Source organism: Crocodylus porosus, unplaced genomic scaffold, assembly GCF_001723895.1.
Source record: "Crocodylus porosus isolate Cpor-Errol unplaced genomic scaffold, CroPor_comp1, whole genome shotgun sequence".
Lineage (NCBI taxonomy): Eukaryota > Metazoa > Chordata > Crocodylia > Crocodylidae > Crocodylus > Crocodylus porosus.
The window spans coordinates 51,518,027-51,539,313 of record NW_017728950.1 but is presented as its reverse complement, the minus strand read 5'-3'; the positions used below and the strand labels follow the sequence as shown (position 1 = coordinate 51,539,313).

The window sequence follows — 21,287 nt, the reverse complement described above, 5'->3', positions numbered from 1 at the left end:
TCACCATGTCCATGTAAATCACAGTGGCGATAAGGCACCTTCATTTCTATCTCAAGGTAACTAACCAAGATCAAACCCAGAACACAGCTAGAAGGCCAACCTTGAATACCTATGCAAGATAAAAGTTACCCATATATTATGTCTTACACTATTTTACATGGCAAAAGAGATCCACAATGAGCTACCTGGATGTCAACACAAACTAGAGTCTAAAGCTTTGCCTACTTAAAGAAAAGGTTTGCCAATTGAGACATGCCATTAGACCTATACTGGCAATTTCCCTACTATAGATACACTAATATCCATGGGAAAAGTTATTTTGTTGGTGTAGCTCATCCCAGTTATCTAAAGGGAATATACTTTGAAGTAAAGGCTCACACCCCCTGCAGTACTAACACCAGTTAAATTAAACCAGTGGTAAAAAGAACAGGGTTGTTTTTTTTTAATGACTTACCCTGGTTTAATCACTTATTCCCACTCTGCACACTCATCCTCCCTCTCTCTCAAGACACAAATGGAAACATCTGATATATTTCAAGCAATGTTATTTCTATGATAAAGGAGCATTTGAGAGAGAAAAATCTATATTTTCACACTGTTAGTTGAATGTGTTTGACTAAAATTTCAGGGTTTTTATTATTATTATTTACAAATGCTCATGGAGTTTAAAGGTGCCTTTCAGCAGATTAATTGTGTCCATACACATTTGCATGCAAGTCTGAATGTAAAGGACCTATTTCAGGACCATTAGTCTTCTGAATCTTACATTTGCATTCCTCCACAATCACGACCACCTTCACAATGGGGATAGACTTGGTACAGTTCAGCTCCAAACGTTTTAAGTTGAATTTAGCAGGCAAACAGTGGGAACAAAAGGTGTAAAGACGATCTTCTGGGCCAGGGACATGAAAGGAATTACACTTTCCAAAACAAAGGTTATTCTGGACCACCACCTTTTCACAGTTCTCATGCACAATACCCTGAAATAGAAAACAGGCTGCAGTTACATTGGCTTTTTAAATACGGTCAACTCAAGTCCTCCATACTTTATACATTCAAAACCCTCATGGACTTTCTGGAAAATATGAGTATGCAAAGTCTGCAGGACTGGGCTTAGTTTTATACAACTCCTGTTATGTTTTCAGTTGGTACTGTGTTATTATAGCATTCCAAACATAATTTTTATTTTAACTTGTAACAGAATTCAGACAGAAAAAGAATAGACTTCAGACCTTGTAAGGCTATTTTTAAAAATCTTTGTATTAGCCAGGAAAGCAAGTTTTATTTGGCTTTGCAAAGTTTTAATTGGCTGCGTCTTTGTTTTACATATTGCACACAAAGAAATGTCATTTGCTATTTAGAATGTTTAAGCTTTTGTCACAGTGAACTAGCTTGCAATTTTGTCTACATAAATGGATTACCAGAATATTAAATGATCTCAGTTCAATGTGCCTTTGTGTTTGAACCCTCTGACCCCAATGCTGGATTACATTGGTAAATTAAAGATTGATTTATAGTTGAAGGTATGATGTTGTTTAGGGGTGCAATTTCTTTCCAACATACCCATAGTTATACCATTATGTACCTTGGTGTAGGTGCAGTTACACAAGCATAATAAATAAGGGTGCCTTATAACAGGATTGCTTCCCAGTTTAGTGTAAACTACAAATATATTGGGATAACTTAGTAGTTTCCACAATATGGTCTGTGGACTGCTGATAGTGGGCTATGCCAGATGAAGTAATCTGCAGTTAGTATACAGATCACAGAGGCCCAAATGCCTTTATAACTTTTTCAATTAGAAGTTTGGTTATAAGAATGCCTGGTCATTTGCGAGAAATTATGATCACCGATTGTGGTCTGTTGGTCCAAAAAAACAGTAACAAAAGCACTTTATGCCACACTTCTAAATTCAGCCACACTTAGAGAGAGTTTATAGTATGCTACAGTATAGTTTAAGCAGTATAATTTTCTAGGCCACATATATCTTTCACACTACTGCTAGCATGAAGGTAACCTAATGAGGGGGCATGAAAAAAGAGTGATCCCTGGTGGACATAGCTCTGGTGGCCATTATACCAGCAAAACTCCACTTTTATCTATATAGTTTGTTTCCCTTAGAGGTGGTAAAAGATCAGCTTTGATGGTGGAGCTGCATCCACACTTCAAGCATTTTGTCAGTGTTCTTGGACATGAACCTAGTATAGACAAAGACTTATTCCTTTATTTTAATTTAACACATGAAGAAGCTAAGTTTATCCATAAGAAAATAAAACAACCTAGCTCCTGAACAATTGCACTGAGACTGATGCATGAATAATTCATGAGGCCAGATGACTGTTCTCCCTGTGGTACGGCTAAATTGGGAAATATGATTTGTCTTTGGTAACAGACAAAAAAGAGAAACCCTTCTGCTCATTGTATCTTGATTTCATTGGCACTCAGCTCTGTGATCAGACAATTTGTCTCAATGACCTAAAAGCCAAACAGGTCTTTTTCAGTAATATTGTTTATTCCAATGTGCCGTTGTTGCTTAGCAAGTGCAATCAACTTGTATTGCCTTTAGTTAGTGATTACAGATGACACATGAAAATGAAAGGAACAAATATTCACTAGTGATGGGCCCCTTTCCTATGACTTGTATTTACCTGTGAAAAAGGCAGAGTCCAGCAGGTTTCCTGATGCATCTCATCGGTCTTGATTGGCAGGACAACCTCTTCAGAGGCTGAATTTTTTTGTAGTGTGAAATGGTCCCAGAATTTCTTGGCATCCTTCCTGTAAGAAGACTCAGCTTCCCTCTCGCGGGATGAGTGAGGAGGTGAAAAGTTTCTCAGACTATCAGAAAGAAGAGCCTCTTTTTGTGCAGGTGAGCTTTGGGTTGTCTGGAGCTCTATGAAAGGAAGTGTGAATCTGGACAATTTTTTCTCTCCTGGCTTCTTGTTTTCTGCAGCATGCTCAAGGGCTGCTACATACAAGCTAGGCCCTGCTCGGATTCCTTCAGAGTCTGTAGGATCTTCCCTTAGCAACTCCCTAGGGACCTCTCTTTCTAGCAGAGTTTTATCTAGGTAGAAAAGGTGCTGAATTCTTCCCCTCTTTTGCCTTGGCTGCTGTCCTCCCTCTTCTGTTGCTCCAAAACATGAGATCACCAGCAGCTGGAGCAGCAGCAGAAACAGAAACATGCTGATCCTACTTAAGTGTGCCCTTTTACCCTTATGTGTCCTTTGGTTTCAATAAATGCAATATGCTGGCTTTATACAGGAGACCTAAGCAATACTACAGCTGCTATGCGTGGGGGTGGACAGGAGGGAATCCTGGTGTAACTAAACTAATTTGCTTTAGATTATAATTATGATAAGAGAATTGTGTTAATTCAGCCCTGCTTTATTCCCAGGTATGCTCATTGGAAGCTTCTATCTCAAATCTGGTCCCCTGTAGGGCATGGGACCCAGTGGAAATGTATGTCGGGGAAGGGAATCTGTTAAAAGAAATATTTGGGTAAGATGTTTAGCTGCAGTCTAGGAGTTAAGGGGAAATGCCTGGATGCATATTAGCTCATTCAACATGCCCTTTACTTGTTTTTTCTCACCTTCCAGACCACTAAGGCAGAATCAAAATGGGGCACAATATTTCATTAGGACAGAAGAAAGAGGGGGTAATAAACTATTACCACAAGCCACAGAGAAAGACATTTTGACATTTTTCAGAACTGACCTGTAATTTGGATCCTTCAGTTTTTGGGTTCAGGGTAGGAGTTACCTGCACTACAGTAGCAGAATTCACTGTACAGCACATCTACATGGTAGGCTTGCAGTGGTGTAGCCACATCTATGTAGCTACCCACACTCAAAAATCCCAATAATAAATAAGCCCTAGGTATAGCCAAAACCTGAGGTTCCCAACATCAGATTGGCTACATGAACAGACAGCATGGGGCTGCTGAGATGCTGTAAGCCCCCAGTCATGTTTTCAACTGTGGACGCAAACAATTGTTATGAATACCTTCCAGCCCCTGACAACTATGAAACTATATACCCACAACTGCCCCAGAATAACCTAAAGTGAAACTGGAGTGATTAGCCCTGTTTCATGTAAGCATAAGCTGCCAAAGATTTACCTTTCACTGGGTGCATCTACATGTGCGATTTACTGTGGAATTGACTAATTAGCTCTGCAGTAAAGCGTCACCATCTACATGAGCGTTGATATTAGGGCACAGTAAATTAATTAACTCCACCATAAGATAGTACTGTCAGGGGCAGTACTGTCTTACAGTGGAGACATTTACTGTGCTGCAACAGACATGTGGATGGTGACCGGGACAGCAGCACTTTAAGCTGGGATGGAGCAGTCCCAGGCTGGCAGCAGGCAGGGGGGTCGGGGGGGGGATAAGGGAGGGGGAGTCAGCCATATGGCTTCACAGTTTCAGCACTCTCGTACCCTGGCCAGCCCCTCCACTGGCTGATTCTACCACCTGGAGCCCAGGGCTGACCCCCTGAGTCTGCTGGCAGCCTGGAGCTGCTCCACTCTGGCTCAAAGTGCTGCTGTCCTAGGCACACGTGTAGAAGGTATGCCCAGGAGCAGTGTACTCTGGAGCAGTGTATGCCCTGGAGCAAACTGCTCCAGAGTTTATCACTTCATATTAATTGCACATATAGATGCAGCCACTAAGGAATACGTGAAGACACAGGAACAGTTTCTGTGGTACCTCTAAGGTATGGCAAGTCCCTGACCCCTATTTATTAAGGAACAAAAGAATACTTGCACCCATGCACTCAATAGGGACAGAAGGACATAGCAAGGTAGTGGGAATTATTAATGTGCCTAGCAGAGGGTAGGGTAGGGTAGGGTGGTACCTAGTAGACTAAGTAATTCACTGAGGTAGGAATTTTCATAGGCAATAGTCTACCTCATCAGATGCTGTGAAAGTCATGTCTTAGCTGCTGTGCGGTAACTTCTTGTGTTGACTCTTAGTCCATAATTACAGATGAACAGAGGCTGCTTACTCCTGAATGAAACAGAGCTAAATTGCTTTGGTTTAGCTTTTACCTACTTCAAGGTAAATGCCAGTCTAGAGAAAGTTATTAATAAGCATGTGAGGAAAGGTAAAGCCCTGCCTTTGTTAATATGAAGGTGATAAAAGACCATTATTCTCCTAAAAAGAAGTTTCTGCAATTAAGTTACCTTGTAACCTGAGGGCTGACCATTAGGGCTGTGTGAAATTTCACCAGGTGTTTCATTTTGAAGCTGTTTTGAGACATTTCGAGCTTGAAACAGCAACATCGAAATGAAACAAAAGGCTTCATACACATTGATTTCATAGACATTAGGGGCTGGAAGGGACCTCGCAACTACTGGGGTCAAGTGATCCCAGCAAGATCAGCATCTAAATACCTTTTGAATTAGTCCAGAATACGTGCTTGCACTACCTCTCGGGGGAAAGTCTGGACGCTCAGGACTGTAAAGAAGTTTTTCCTTTTCTCCAGTCTAAATCGGCCTTCCAAAAGTTTGTGGCCATTAGACCTTGTTATCACTTGGGGAGCCATGGTAGATAACTGTTCTTCCAGATCCTGGTACACACCCTTTATATACTTATAGGCTGCCACCATGTCCCCCCTAAGCTATCTGTTCACTGGGCTGAAGAGTCTCGTGCCCCTGAGCCTCTCCTCACAAGTCTTGCTCTCTTGGCCTTTGATCATGTGGGTGCCTCTCCTTTGGACTCTCAAGTTTATTCATGTCCCTCCTTAAGTGGGGGGCCCAAAACTGGATGTAGTATACTCCAGCTGCTGCCTCACTAAGGCCAAGTAAAGCAGGAGGATGACATCCCTGGTTTTGCTTGAGATGCATCAGTGGACGCATGCCAGAGTTTGGTTTGCTTTGCCAGCTAATGTTAATTGTGTGGTCATTCAAGACCCTCAAGTCTCTTTCGGTTGTGGTGCTAGTGAGCATTGAAATAGCTTCAAAACAAAATGAGGGCACTCAAAATGTTTTGAAAGTTTTGAAGATTTTCGAGTTTCAAAGCCGGGCTTGCTTGGCTTGCAGCTAAACAGAGACTAAGGAGAGGGAGGGGGTAGAGGGGGGAAGGACTGAACATTATAAATCTTCTGTAATAAAAATGGGGACAGAAGAAGGGCAGATCAAAGTCCTATGGGTCAGATTACATGGGGGTAGGGGTGAAAGGGATTTGGTAGTGGGGGTCTACTACAGACCTCCACACCAGGAGGAGGAGTTAGATCTAGAATTCTCAAGACAGCTCTCAAAGGCAGTACACTCAAAGGACCTGATTTTTATGGGTGACCTTAACTACCCAGACATCTGCTGGGAGGAGCAGTCGGACGGGTCTGCCCGTTCACATAGGTTCCTAACTTGCATACAGGACCTGCACCTAACACAGGAGATATGCAGTCCCACTAAGGGAAATGCCTTACTCAACTTGGTGCTTACCACAGGGGAGGACTTTGTGGGGGATCTGCAGGTACAAAGTAACCTAGGAGATAGTGACCACCTGTTGATAGGATTCAGTACCCAGTGAAAGGTGGGAAAGATAACTAGTAGGACAGAAGTGCTAGACTTCTGGAAGGCCAACTTCAGTGAGCTCAGGAGATCAGTTAGAGTGGGACATTAGTGAGTTGGGAGTCCAGGAAGGGTGGGAGTTCCTCAAGAGACTGATCCTGCAGGCACAAAGGGGTACCATCTCAGTATACATAAAGGGATGCAAAAGAACCAAGAAACCCTCTTGGCTGAGCAGGGAAATCCAGGAAAGCCTATAGGGAAAAGAGAGGCTTACAGGTGGTGGAAGCGGGGGGCAGCCACCAAGGAGGAGTATACCTGCTTGGCTCATGCTTGCAGGGAAGCGATGAGGAAGGCCAAAGCAGAAACAGAACTCAGGCTGGCAACAAAGATTAAAGGTAACAGAAAGTCCTTCTTTAAGTACATAGGGAGCAAGAAGAAGGCACAGGATAACACAGGACTGCTACAGGATGGGCTAAGGCAGCTCATAACAGATAGGTTATGTTAAAGCTGAGCTCTTAAATGATTTCTTTGCATCTGTGTTCCTGGATACAATCACACCTCCCAATGAGACTTCAGCCTGGCGTGAGAGAGATAACAATCCACCAGCAGTTAGCACTGACCTGGTGAAGGGGCACTCGGAGGGGTTGGATGTATTTAAGTTGGCAGGATCTAATGATCTTCAGCCAAGGAATTGGCCGGTGTCATAGCGAAACTACTGGCGCAACTGTTTCAGCACTCTTGGCACTCAGGACAGGTCCCAGAAGATTGGAAAAGGGCCAGTGTGGTCCCTATTTTCAAGAAGGGGAGGAAAGAGGACCTGGGTAATTATAAGCCAGTTAGCCTCACCTCTATTCTTGGCAAGACTTTAGGAAAAATCATAAAGGATCACATTTGTGGGGGGCCAGCAGGTAATACAATGTTAAGGGGCAGCCAGAATGGGTTTATAGCAGGCAGATCCTGCCTGACTAACCCAGTCTCTTTTAATGACCAGGTCACAAGTGCTTAGATACAGGAGTAGAGGTAGATGTTTTTTACTTAGATTTTTAAAAGGCTTTCAACACAGTGTCACACCCAGTTCTTACAAGTAAACTAAGTAGCTGTGATGTGCATTTTTTCACAGTCAGGTGGGTGGAAAACTGGCTTATGGGACGCACCCAGAGAGTGGTGGTGGATGGGTCAGTTTTTACCTGGAGAGATGTGAGCAGTGGTGTCCCCCAAGGCTCTGCCCTTGGACCAGTACTGTTCAATATCTTCATCAGTGATTTGGATGAGGGTGTAGAAAGCACTCTGTCCAAATTCTCAGACGACACCAAACTATGGGGCATACTAAATACAATAGAGGGTTGGGAGCGAATTCAGGTGGATTTAGATACTGGGCGGATCAGAATAGGATGCAGTTTAACAAAGATAAGTGCAAAGTGCTGCCCCTGGGGAGAAAGAATCAGCAATACAACTACAAACTGGGAAGTACCATTCTAAGTAGCATAGCAGTGGAAAGGGATTTTGGAGTCATAGTCAACACAAAAATGAACATGAGTCACCAATGTGATAAGGTAATAAGTAAAGCTAACTGTACTCTTTCCTGCATCAGTAGGTGCATCACAAACAGGTCTAGGGAGGTGATATTTCCACTCTATGCAGCATTGGTGAGGCCGCAGCTGGAGTATTGCATCCAGTTTTGGGTGCCGCACTTCAAGAGGGTTGTGGATAACCTGGAAAGGGGTCAGAGGAGGGCTACTCATATGGTTGAGGGCCTGTGGATAAGATCCTATGACCTGAATTTCTTCAGCTTCCACAAGAGTGGTGATCTTGTGGCTGTCTACAAACTCATCATGGGAGTCAGCAGGGGGTAGGGGATACTCTGTTTACCAGAGTGCGCCTCAGGATTACTAGAAACAATGGCCATAAACTGAAGGAGAGTAGATTTAGATTGGACATCAGGAAGAAATTCATTATGGTGAGGGTTGCCAAAATATGGAATGGGCTTCCAAGGGAAGTGTTGCTTTCAAAAGGAGATTAGACAAGCAGCTGGCTGGGGTTACTTGCCCCAGCACGCTTTCCTGCCCAGAGCAGGGGGTTGGACTTGATGATCTAATCGATCCCTTCTGACCCTAGAAATCTATCTATGAAATCTAGGACTGCTCTGATATTGACACTTAGCTCTGATATTGACACCCTGCTCTGATATTGACACGCTGTTAAATTTCCCAGCTCTCTGATCACTTCCCCCAGCTCTCTCACTTCCTCCAGCTCACTGATCATTTCCCCAGCTCTTCCCAGCACGGGCCTCCAAACTGCACATGGAGTTTCAGCAGGCTGCCACTTAAACTGCAGCTGCAGCCTGCTGAAACCCAGCGTGCAGATCTGGGGGCCTGATCCTCCCCAAGAAGTTCCGGTGAAAATTATCGGAGAGCTGGGGAATCAAACAGGGCTGAGGAATCAAACTGGGAGCTGAGGAAATGTTCAGGTCCCAATACTCAGTTGGATTCCCCAGCTCCCTGATCTTTCCCCAGCTCTCTGATCACTTCCTTCAGCTCTTCCTGGGGGTGCAGGCCCCCAGATGATGCAGGATGACAGCTGGCTGCTGCTGCCAGCTGGTGATGGCAGTGGATCTAGGCTATTTCCCCAGCCAGCAGCAGCAGCTTGTTGAAGACCCATGCACAGATCCGGGGGCCTGCACCCCAAGGGAGGGCTGCAGAGCTGTGCCAGACTCCTCCTGGGGGGGCGCAGGCCACTGGATCTGCATGCAGGATTACAGGAGGCTAGTGCTGCTGGCTGGGATTGGCAGTGGGCACAGCCCATGCCAAGTGCAGGGAAGGCTGGTGCTACCACTGGTCCCACCTGGCAGCAGCAGCATGCTGCCATCCCGTGTGCAAATCTGGGGGCCTGCACGCCCCAGGAGAGCTGTGGGACAGTGCTGGACTCTTCCAGGGGAACTCTAGGGCTGTGGTGGACTCCTCCTAGGGGGCGCGGGACCCTGGAACTGCACACAGGATGACAGCATGCTGCTGCTGCTGGCTGAGGCCAACACCAGCACTGGGTTCTTCCCGGTGCCGTCCACACCAAGTGCCAGGAAGAACCCAGTGCTGGCACTGGCCCCAGCCAGCAGTGGCAGCCTGCTGTCATCTTGCATGCAGATCCAGGGTCCTGCGCCCCCTAGGAGGAGTCCAGCACAGCCCTAGAGTTCTCCAGTGGGTCACAGGCCCCCAGATCTGCACGTAGGATGACAGCAGGCTGCCACTGTTGGGTGCGGCCAGTACCAGCGCTGGGTTCTTCCTGGCGCTCGGTGTGGGCTGCACTGGGAAGAACTCAATGCTGACACTGGCCCCAGCCGGCAATGGCAGCATATTGTCATCCCGTGTGCTGATCTGGGAGCCCATGCCCCTTCAGTGGAGTCTGGAATGACTCCTCAGTCCTCCCAGGGGATGCAGGCCCCCAGATCTGCAAGCAGGATGACAGTATGCTGCTGCTGCCAGCTGGGGCCAGTGCCAGCACCCAAGTCTGCACCACGTGCTCGGAAGAACCCAGTGCTGGCGCTGGCCCCAGCCGGCAGTGGCAGCATCCTGTCATCCCGCATGCAGATCCGGGGGCCCGTGTCCCCCGGGAAGAGTCTGGCACAGCCCCACAGCCCTCCCGGGGGGAGGGCCCAGATCTGCATGCGGGATGACAGCATGCTGTGGCTGTCAGCAAATGATAAGAGTTTTGCATTGAACAGTTTGAGGTGCAGTTTCCCAGAAACCTCTGCACCTATCTCCTTGAAACATGGCAGGCTTCATGCCCTCAGAGGGGCTACCATCCCTGCAATTTTCATCCAAATCAGACAAGAAATTAAAAAGTCATAGACATTTTCATGATTCCCCGTTATAGCCTATAAGCAAAACGTTGAAACAGTGTAGAAACAGCTAAAGAGTTTCAACAAAATGAAACAGAACAGTGCTTCAAAACAGCGAAACGAAACACTGTCCCTTTCACACAGCCCTACTGACCATGTCTGTTACCTAACAGTTTTAATTTGGATAACTCTGAACACAGGGTTTAAAACTTCAAAAGTTGGCCTTAATTGCGTATACACACACACACACACACACTCATGCACATACACTTACACACATAACTTTATGCACATAGCATAATCTTATAGCATAAAAGTTACTCATATGCATGTTTGTAGAGCCAAAGCCTGCGTGTGTTTGTAAGGCCTAATCCAACTCCCTGTGAACTCAAAAGAAAGAGTCATAATTGGACTTTATATGAGAGATGGACGGTGGCAGATTAAAATTTATTGGGTCCCTGGGCAAACAGACAACTAGAGGCCTCCCACCAGGCCAGGTCTGGTTCCCTATGGTCCTACCAGGGGGTTGCAGCTGGGCCAACCTAGCCTCCGTGGTTTGTCTAGGGTGAGCCAGGGGGTGTGAGTGCTGCTGAAGTGAAGGTGGCCCCAGCCCAAGCCCAGCCCCTCTACTTGGCATGTGTCATGCAGCCAGAGCCGAGGTCCCCCAGCAGCGTGGGATGGACCGGGGTGGGGGCCAGCTTGTGGGGTACAAGCTCTACCCATGGCTGCCCGCCCACCCCTCTGCCAGGCCTTCTGTTGGCCCAGCCAGGGTGGGATGGGGCTGTCCTGTCCTATCCCTACAGCTACCTGCAGACAGTAGGGAGCATGAGTGGGAGTATGAAGCTGCTGCTGTCTGCAGGGAGCCCTGCATCCATCCCTAGCCCCTGGTCCTGGCCCTGACCCAGCCAGAGGGAAGGAGACACACGCTGCCCTCCCCAGATGCCCACAGCCAGAATGCCCCCTGGGGTGGCTGTGCTGCCCCTGCCACCCCAGGGGGCTCCTGATTGGCAGGGGCCCTGTGGCCCATGTGTTAATTCATCCCTGGAGGTGGATCAGTATTGTATTTATGGGTGCATCTTTGTTGCACAGTTACTCCAGGTTCTTAGCCATGTTTTAGCTCAGCTTCATTTAGTGTCTAGAGGGAAAAAAGGCACCTGTTTTGAAGTTAGTTTACGTGGCCATGGGTGCAGGTTAAAGCCCAAGATTTACTTTAATCTTGAGTGAAACCTGGCCACATTGTAGTGAGGACATGGGCAAAATCCGTGGAGCACTGAGGGCGTTTTTACATATGCAAGTGTCACAGTGCCTTTGAAAAGTGCCTGGCACTGCATCACTTACAGTTGTATAAGTGGTGAAATGTACATCAGCGCTGAGAAAATGGCAGCGATGCGCTTTTAAACTAAAACACATAGAAGCTGTGTTAGTTCAAAAGTGCACTGCTGCCATTTTCTGCACACTGGCACACATTTCACCACTTATACAACTGCATGCAGCACAGGACAGTTCACATCAGCTTGCATGACGAACAGACTTGATTAACTGAGTCTGCTCTGAAACAGAAAATCTTTGGTGCATTATAGGACAAAAAGGTATTTGTATAAATGATAGTCCTCCAACATCTTTCTCACAGTTACCCGCAAAAGACAAGCAATTAAAACAAGAAAAAATCCTAGAGCACATCAGCACACAGGACCAATGGAGAAGCCCTAAGACACATATACACAGGTGAATTCCAGAATAGCAAGTGCATGATACTATGGGTGTGGCTCTGTGTGGATGTTTGCACTTACCTTAGGTTAACCAGGGTTAAGTATACAGTAAGAAGGCACCAGTAGTCCTGAGCAAAGAAAGTGGGAATGAGCAAAAGCAGAGTATAGTGTACATGCTGTGCACCATGTTATTTTGTTGTGCATTATTTATACATGGGGTTTTCACCCTTTTTCAGTCATTGTACCCCCAGGCTGCCGGATGTGGAGCAGTGTACCTCCAGCTGCCAGGCAGGGGGGGAGGGGCGTGGCACGCAGCTGGATGTGGAGTGGAGACAGCTGCCATGTGGATGCTTCCCCTGTCCCCCCCCCCAATGGTTGGCTGGGCAGGCAGCAGCAGCGCGGGATTGTGCGTGGCAGCGCTCCATCCCTGCCTGCCCACGCATACCTCCTAGGGCAGAGGCGAGCAATTATTTTGGGTGGAGGGCCGCTTATCCAGTTTTGGCAAGCTGTCAGGGCTGCATAGGTAGCCCCGCACCTTGACAGGTACCCGGCCCCCTGGTCACCATCTTGGGACCAATGTCCCAATGTCTTGGGACCAATGTCCCAGGGCCAGCACCGGTGGGGCCCAGAGAGAGGCGAAGGCTGGCAGGGGTCTGTGGAGCTGGGCTGGCCTGCACCAGCAGGCAGAGGGGAGAGCCAGCTGGGACCCTGTACTCCTGCTGCCTTGCTTTGGGACCTGCCAGCACTGGCCCTGGGACTTTGGTGTGGGCCCCACACTCCCGCTCACTCCCAGTGCCCCCCAGCCCCGCAGTACAGGTGGGGGGCAGCATACAGCCGGATCCCATGCTTACCGGCAGATAATGAGCTGGTGCTGAGTCCAGGAAAAAGCATCCCCTCCCCCACCCCATGGCCAACACCACGTGCCACAGGCACTCACAGCCCACGTGGGGGTGTCCTGAGCAGGCACAGGCAGCCTCATGCAGGCTGCAAGTAGCTGCAGCATGGGGCACTGGCCACAGTGCAGGGGAGGGGCCGCTTTTCTCCAGGCTCAGCTTTTTCCTGGGCTCCTTCCCTGCCTGCAGTCCTCCTCCCCCCTACTCCCCTTACCTGAGGTTCTGGCGTGGTGCAGTCATATGGTCCCAGGCCAGAAGCCTCTGCTGGGACTTCCGGCTGGGGGGGCAAGGCCAGGCAGGCCCTGCTGTTGCAGGAGCTCTCCAGGGCTTCCCCTGGGTCCTACTGCCCCTGGTGCCTACTGCCCCTGGGTCCTGTCATTTTTGACAGGAACCAAGGATAGATCAATATTAACTTTCTAAATTTTTTAGAGACCCTGCGGGCCAGATAGAATGGCCTCATGGGCTGCATCCAGCCCGCAGGCCATATTTTGCCCACCCCTGTCCTAGGGCCTTCTCAAGTACCCCCAGTTGACAACCCCAGCTTTATACTACAGTAGCACCTAGGGGTCCCAACCAACTGTGGGGCTGCAGTGTGTCAGGCCCTGTAAAGATGCATAACAAGAGACACTCCCAACCCTGAAGTTCTTACAATATAAAAAAGCCAAGCAGCAAAAAGGGAAGAAAGGAAGTAATTTGCCTATGGTTACCCAGCAAGTGACAGCACTGAGCAAAAACCATGATTTCTTGAGTCTCGGGTTAGCACTTTATCCACTAAGTCATGGTGCATTTTGCAGTGTATTTTCCTTGGTTATGGCAGAGGGCAGGGCAAGGTGATGCCTTAGAGACTCATTGGTTCAGAGAGGCATGAGCTTTCATAGCTGACAACCTACTTTGTCAGATACAATTAGCTGTTTAAGGAACCACAGGCAGGCTCCTTGGTTCCCTCAAATCCTCTCTGAACAGAGGCAAGACATATCTTTGAACAGACATATCTTTGAATAGGTCATTAAAAGAATTTTAAAAATTGCACATCCAGTCCTTGTGGCATTAACTATATAAAATACTTACATGCAAGAGATATTGGACTGATGATACTACAGTTACAGTCTAGTAAAGAAATTTTCATGGTCCTACAAAATGCAATCTAGAAATGTGCATAAAATTACATTTTTCCTGCTTAATTACCCTTCAGTATTTGGATAGTGAGTATGTTCACTTCGTTTTGGATGTTAAATCTTATTAAATAAGTACTATCATCAAACTGAGTTTTACTTTGGCTTCAGGACAGCAGTTTGGTTTAGGCATACCACTTATTTTGAAACAATCGCCACATTAATGCTTCCTCATCTTTGTAAAATGCTGTCAAATCTACAGATGACAAGTACAATGCTTTGTTAGTCATTCGCATCATACTTTACACAGTCATTATGGTCACAAATTGAGTAATTAAGTAACACTGCCAGTTGATGTCTAAAACTAATTCTTACCCAGTCCTTGAATTACTTGCCTTCTTTTAAGGTAAATGGTATCATCATTACATGAGCAATTCTTTAAATTTTTATCCAGACACAGCTTTTTAAAAAAGCTATTTAAAAGACCTCAAAGCCAGTGAATTAGTGCCATTATATTCCCCAATTATCATACTTCTCAAAGAAAGCCATGTGTGCTTTCTCTTTATTTTTTTGCTAGCTTTTAGAAAAAACAGAGAAGTCACATATATACCACTATGGCTCCATTATAATAATTAATCTGTATTAGGCTTGGAGCATTGTTGTAGCTGTGACGGTCCAGGAAATATGTAAGAAATTGGGAAAATGTTAGAGAAACTCTCATGTACAACATGCCGTCTTTGAGGTCACTAATCTGACATTTTAAGAGATATGTAGAAGGCAGGGAAGATTTGCCCTAAAGACTAACCAAAGTAATAGCGCGCGCACACACACACACACACACACACACATACACTATATGTATTATCTGATGCTCACTTCATGAGATGCTGTGCCATTTTGTAAACCTTGCGTGAAGTAAAGTTCATGACCGAACCTTTCTGAGGGAAAGAAAGTATTAAGTAATGTTATGATCTGTTTGGATTGGTATTGCAGCTATTTCAATCCTTCTTTTAATTTAAGTGGCCAAGCAGCATGTTAATATACATGTCATGTTGGGATATGTTGCTACTGAGGCTCAAAAAGTCCAATTGAGAGGGTAGGAAAAAGCTGTTGCTCTGAAATCCTTACTAATTTCAAGTGGTGGAGAATTCAGCAGATGCTTGAAATTAAAAAGGGAAACAGAATGAAGCTCAGCACTAATATCCTGGGATTACTGATGCACTGAGGAGTATAGACAATGAGAAACAATGGTAGTTTTTTTCTGTATTATTAGTGTCCCAGCCTGTTAGACTCTGCCCAGATGCCCACATCACCTGAACAACATAGGTATCCATGCATTATTAAACTGAGGAAGTCTAATGAATTCCAAACTTCGAATGGCAATGGAGACCAGCAGTGGAGGTGGTTTGATTGTTTTAGTTTGCTCTGTGATGAAATAATGAAGAGTCAGCACATCTGGAATTGTCTGACAAAGATGGGAGTCTTTAAATAAACCCCTTCTTCCCAAGATCAGAGGCTAGAAAGATGAGTGAAAATTCTCCAAGGCAGCTGGAAAGATATCTAAAAAACATACTATACATGCAGCGTGATCCAAGAAGATGCTGATAAGACTTCTTAATCTTATAAGTTAGGGACATAATTTATACATAAACCAGTATAAGTGATTGGAAACCAGTTCAAAACTGTAACACGACAGAAGTTCAGTGCACATAAAATCTTTCATGATAGCTAAAACTGGTTTAAAATAAACTTGGATGGATGTAATATCAGATTTAGGTTAAATCAGTCTATTGAACTTCTGTCCCAGATCCTCTCCAGATTCAAATTAACTCTCAGTCCCCCAGGATCTCACCTCCTCCACAAACCCCCTTTGTAGGGTGGGTGGGGTAACTTTGGCCCAAGCTATCTGGTCCAACTGAGCAGGGAGGTAGGTGTGCTCTAGTGCTTCCCAGCTTCTGGCTTGAGCCCCTGTAGGCATGTGGCTGCATTTGTGGAATCAAAAGTGAATGTCTGTTCACTTGCTTATCAGTTCAATCTATGCCGCTTAGCCTAACCTACAAAGATTGAATCGATTCAGCCTCAAGGTTTTTGACTGTCTGAGGTTTAGCTAAGAACTAGCAGCCATTTTGAGATAATATTTTTCAAGTATTTTTCCTGTATAAAGTGGTTTCTGCTAACTGGATTATTTAGATCTATGTAGTCAGAGTATGCTATTTCAGATCAGAAAAAATTAAATTTGATGTGTTCTTATTCTCTGTTACGGAGGCATCAGTCACCAAGCCAGGAGAGTGTGAAGGGGCCCCCCTGCACACTCCCTGGTAGACCCGGAAGTGGACCGAAAGGGCTTCTGGTCCACTTCTGGGTTTGCTGCTAAGCATACTGGGGACCTCCCCGCACTCCTATAAGATGCTCCATCTGCCCCAGCTTCTCAGCATTCATGAGCTGCCTAGTACCGTGAGGTATGTAAAAAAAACATTGAAAGCTGTGTCTATGTCCAAATCGTTGAATCTTTCTGAATCTCTCCACATTGATTCAGAGAGCTTAAAGGGTCTCCTGATTTGATCTGGATTCGAAGATTTGGCCACCGAATCTAGCCGAATCGAATCAGTGACTGAACCTTTGCACAGCCCTAATAAGTATCTTGTGCAAACACATTTCTAATATGCCCATGACCATAGTCTTTGACACAGGAAAAATGCTTTTATTGAGTACCAAAGATACAAGTCCATGATTATAAGATTTATTTTTTATATGTATAGAGTACATATTTAGGTATAACAGTAAATACAGTGCACAGAACATGATATTTTGGTACAAAATGTAGACTAGCATCAGTCTTGTAACTGAACTAAGGTAGAACCTCTGCATCCACAAAGCCATATACACAATCTTCTCTCGGGATTATATTCATAATTGTTAGAGCAAATGTTAGTATAACTGTTAATATAACTGTAAATACATTTCCTAGTAGGTTTCAATGCACTCTAGAAAAGCTGAACTACTTTCTTCTGGATCTCTTCTCCCCCTCCCCCCCCCAAATTAAAGAAAGATAAACTTTAGCTGTATAAGGATATTTTTACTAGCACAGCTTCAAACTGACATTCTTCTGATGAATCAACTAATTGGATTTTGTTTGCACTTTTTTCTTTTGTATATGAAAAGAGGTAGATGGATTAAGTTTTCTGTTTATTCATAGACTAGGAACAGCCTAAGGAGGATACACTAATGCTTTCTTGAGAGTTTTTGCTCCATACCCATTCTGTCTTCAACCTTTCTGCTGGAGTCTGAACATGGTAATGCGAGGAAACAATCCCTTCAGTAGCCAGCTTCATCATTGACATGGTTTGAATTACACCATCCTTACAACAGAGATAAATTCTTAAAATGTTATCTTTGCATTCAAAAAAATCTGGAAGAAAGTTTAGATAATATCAAATGATTAAAATGGTTCATTTACATGCCCACAGTTTTGTATTGTACAACAGTATAGCTCAGTGGTCTGACAGTTTAGAAAGACATTCACAATACCTTGAACAATCTGTAACTGTATTATTGTGGAGAAACAAAAATACATCTAGTGACATTACTGAACACACGCAATTTGCATTATTCATGCTTATCTTGTACTAATGTTGATGGAACAATCTTAGATGCTCTTTAGTTTCCTTAAAACTAGTGTTAAAAGTGAGAATTAAAGAAATGTAGGCCTAAGTTCCCAGCCATCCTTATTCAAGGTAAACTCTTTTTGATCACTGCGGGTTTCACATGCATAAGGATGGCAAGATTCAACCTAACATGTTTTCTTCTAATGTCATATATTTATGCTTATGTGCAGCTCTCATTGCACAAAGCCTCAAGATTTATGCACAGAAAAGAGTAGGCTGAGGAATGAAATTTATATATGCACACAACTACAACACCACAGAGGCACCTCCCTTTCTGTGATCAAAATGCTGTTTCCTATGCTTGTATCCCTTCTATACTCCCCATAGCATGAAGCCTGGGAAGAAAGTGACAACCCTGAGAACAACCTTCCTCCCTCAACCTGGAAGATGGCTCGGGACATGGGAATGCAAGGCCGTCAGAAAATCAGAGGTGAGGGTAATTAACAGACAGAACTGATGTTGGGGAAGAACTGACCTAAAGGTTGTCTGGAGGCTGGGCTGAGGGGAAATGTGGAAGAGAAACAGCTGGGAGGACTGGGGACAGGATCAGTTTGTAGATTGGGAAGCAGAATGAATAGCAGAGTATGGATGTGGAGAGAAAAATCTGGCTGCAGGGGTCACAGTCACCTCTCAATATATTTGGGAGAGTGGGTAACACAACTGACACACACTTATTGGGAATGGGCAAGGGGCATTCCAACATCAAAAGACACAGTATTATCTTTCTTAAAAAGCACATGACTTTGGGGCCAGTCTATGATGCTGAAGACCTTATAGTCAGCAATACTGAGATACAAAACCAAAAGGTTCATTTGACAGATTCATTAGGCATGACAACTGTGTGATGTATACATTAAGTTATATTTCTAAATTTCTATGACTTTATGAGAAATCATCTTTTGATTTTTTTAAAAAATAAAAGGCCTCATATCACAAATGAGGCCTTAGATTGCTAAGGGAAAAAAGGCTAAATATGCTTCAGGACAAAAGATATATTACAATAACATCTGTATATACATGGTGCAAATGCCATTGGTGTTAACATATTGAAAAATCACATGACATTCTAGAAACTAGGGTCAGCAATCCAGTTAATTGGCCGGCTCATTGACTGCATATTTTTGACCAGTCAAAGATTATAGCAATTTTACAGAAAGAAAGAAAAGACAGACTACATTTTTTGTAGTTTTCTCGACAGAAATATGATTTTTTGTTTGTTTTTTGACACATTTCTTAGTGGAAAATTTGTGCTTTTTTCTGCATATTAGTTGTACGCACTAGCAATTTTTTTACAATTTTTGACCAATATTTGACCAGTCAATTGACTGAACATTATTTGACTGGTCAAATACCCTACTGGAGACTAACCCTGATATATGCATGAAACATCCCTTGGATTAGCACAAGATTCACTGAGATTCCATTATTGACTTACACTTTGAAATAGAAAACAAAATTATAGCCTCATCCTCCCCAGGCTATAGACACTGGTCAGGTTTGATATAGATCGTAAAGTAAATCAGCATAATTTCCTTCTGTTCCTATTGCTCAGGAAAGTTCTAGCTCTGTGGGCAGATCCAATTAGGATCTAAAGATTTCGGAGTTACATGGACTTATGCAGATGGGGGAAAAGTGGGGAGAGGAAAAAAGAGTTTTGTCTTATTGGAGATAAAAAAGGCCAGGTCCCTACCCAACGTACCAAGTTGCACTGGCATGTTGAACATATGCTCTAAAGGTGAAATGTGGCCCACAGGACTCTTAGAGGGACTGGGAATTTGGTGGAGAGGCCTGCTGCCAAATTCCTAGCTACCAAGCTTTGTTGGCAAGGGAAGGGGTTAAGCAACCGATGGCAAGGGCAAACCATAGCCTTATCAACCTCCCAGCACCGCTGCTTACCTCATTACCACAGCTGGCTCCAGAATCAAATTAGACCTATGTGGCTTCTTGCGATCTGGATCCAGCTCAGGAGCATGGGTGTGTTTTTACCTCCGATTGTGACTGTAGAGCTGCTGGCCATTATCCTTGAAAATCAGGGAAGGTCCTGGACGATTGGAAAAGGGCAAATATAGTACCCATCTTTACGAAAGGAAAGAAGGATGATCTGGGGAACTACAGACCAGTCAACCTCACTTCAGACCCTGGAAAAATCATGGAGTAGAATCCATTTCTAATCAAGGATCCATTTCTAAGGACTTGGAGGACAAGGCAGTGATTAGGAAGTCAGCATGGATTCATGCTGAATTCATGCTCCTCACCTGGAGCTTTTGACTTTTCCCCCTCTATTCAACACTGATGAAGCCATCTGGAGTAGTGCGTTCAGTTTTGGGCCCCCACTACAGAAAATATGTGGACACATTGGACAGAGTCCAGTGGAAGGCAGCAGAAATGGTGAGGGGGCTGGGGGACATGACTTATGAGGATGGACATGGGGAACTGGGCTTATTTAGTCTAGAGAAGAGAAGATTAATGGGGGTTTAATAGCAACCTTCAACTACTTGAAGGGGGGTATGAAAGAGGATGGAGCTCGACTGTTCTCAGTGGTGGCAGATGACAGAATAAGGAGCAACAATCTCAAGTTGGAGCAAGGGAAGTTCAAGTTAGGTATTAGGAAGAATTTTCTCACTAGAAGGGTAGTAAAGCACTGGAACAGGTCATCCAGAGAGGTGATAGAAGCTCCATCCTTCGATGTTTTCAAAATCCAGCTAGACAAAGCGTTGGCTGGGATGATCTAGTTGGGGATGGTCCTGCTTTGAGCAGAGGGTTGGACTGAATGATCTCCTGAGATCCCTTCCAACCCTCATTTTGTATGATTCTGTGATTCACCAGGAGCAAGTCATGCCTGACCAACCTGATTGCCCTCTATGATGAGATAACTGGTGTCATGCCTAACCAACCTGACTGCCTTCTATGATGAATCCCATGCACTGAAAGCCTGGGGACCAGCTGGCTAAGGCAGCAGCTCTGCAGAAAAGTATCTGAGGGTTACAGTGGACAATAAGATGAATATGAGTCAAAAGTGTGCCTTTGTTGCTAAGTAGGATAACAGCATACTGGGGTGCATTAGTAGAAGTGTTGCCAGCAGATCCAGAAAGTAATTATTCTGCTCTGTTCTGCACTGGTGAGGTCACATCTGGAGTACTGTGTCCAGTTTTGGGCCAAGTAGGAGAGAGTCCAGCAGAGAGCTATGAAAATGATTTGGGGGCTGGGGCTCATGACTTGTTAGGAGAGGCTGAGGGAACTGGGTTTATTTAGTTTGGAGAAGAGAAGACTGAGAGGAGATTTGATAGCAGCCTTTAACTACCTGCGGAGTGGTTCAAAAGAAGATGGAGCTACTGTTGTCAGTGGTGGCAGATCACAGAAAAAGGAGCAACGGTCTCAAGTTGCAGCAAGGGAGGTTTAGATTCAGTATTAGGAAAAACTCGCTCACTAGGAGGGTGGTGAAGCACTGGAACAAGTTAACTAAAGAGGTGGCAGAATCTCCAACCTTTGAGGTTTTTAAGGCCCAATTAACAGAATCCAGGATGGGATGATCTAGTTGGGGATGGTTCTGCTTTGAGTAGGGACTT

At 44.9% G+C, this 21,287-nt stretch overlaps 1 protein-coding gene and 1 long non-coding RNA gene across 2 annotated transcripts; one reads left to right on the top strand and one right to left on the bottom strand.

Moving 5' to 3' along the window:
* Window positions 1-447: 447 nt before the first annotated feature.
* On the bottom strand, window positions 448-3,671 carry CER1 (cerberus 1, DAN family BMP antagonist). The gene is made up of 2 exons (XM_019555286.1): window positions 2,649-3,671; window positions 448-980 (listed from the first exon to the last, which is right to left on the bottom strand). The coding sequence occupies exons 1-2, from the start codon at window positions 3,177-3,179 to the stop codon at window positions 687-689; spliced, it is 825 nt and encodes a 274-aa protein (XP_019410831.1). The 5' UTR covers window positions 3,180-3,671; the 3' UTR covers window positions 448-686.
* A 490-nt stretch (window positions 3,672-4,161) lies between these two features.
* Window positions 4,162-19,556, top strand: LOC109323615. Its single transcript, XR_002104702.1, has 3 exons — window positions 4,162-4,173; window positions 6,061-6,067; window positions 19,285-19,556. It is a non-coding gene; the product is annotated as an uncharacterized LOC109323615 (long non-coding RNA).
* Window positions 19,557-21,287: the final 1,731 nt, after the last annotated feature.

What these genes read in the sequence shown, in the direction of transcription:
- CER1 (XM_019555286.1), bottom strand. Translation starts at nt 3,179, where the DNA reads ATGTTTCTGTTTCTGCTGCTGCTCCAGCTGCTGGTGATCTCATGTTTT. An exon ending in GGACTCTGCCTTTTTCACAG is followed by an intron (nt 981 to 2,648) that starts GTAAATACAAGT and finishes TTTCTATTTCAG; the next exon opens with GGTATTGTGCATGAGAACTG.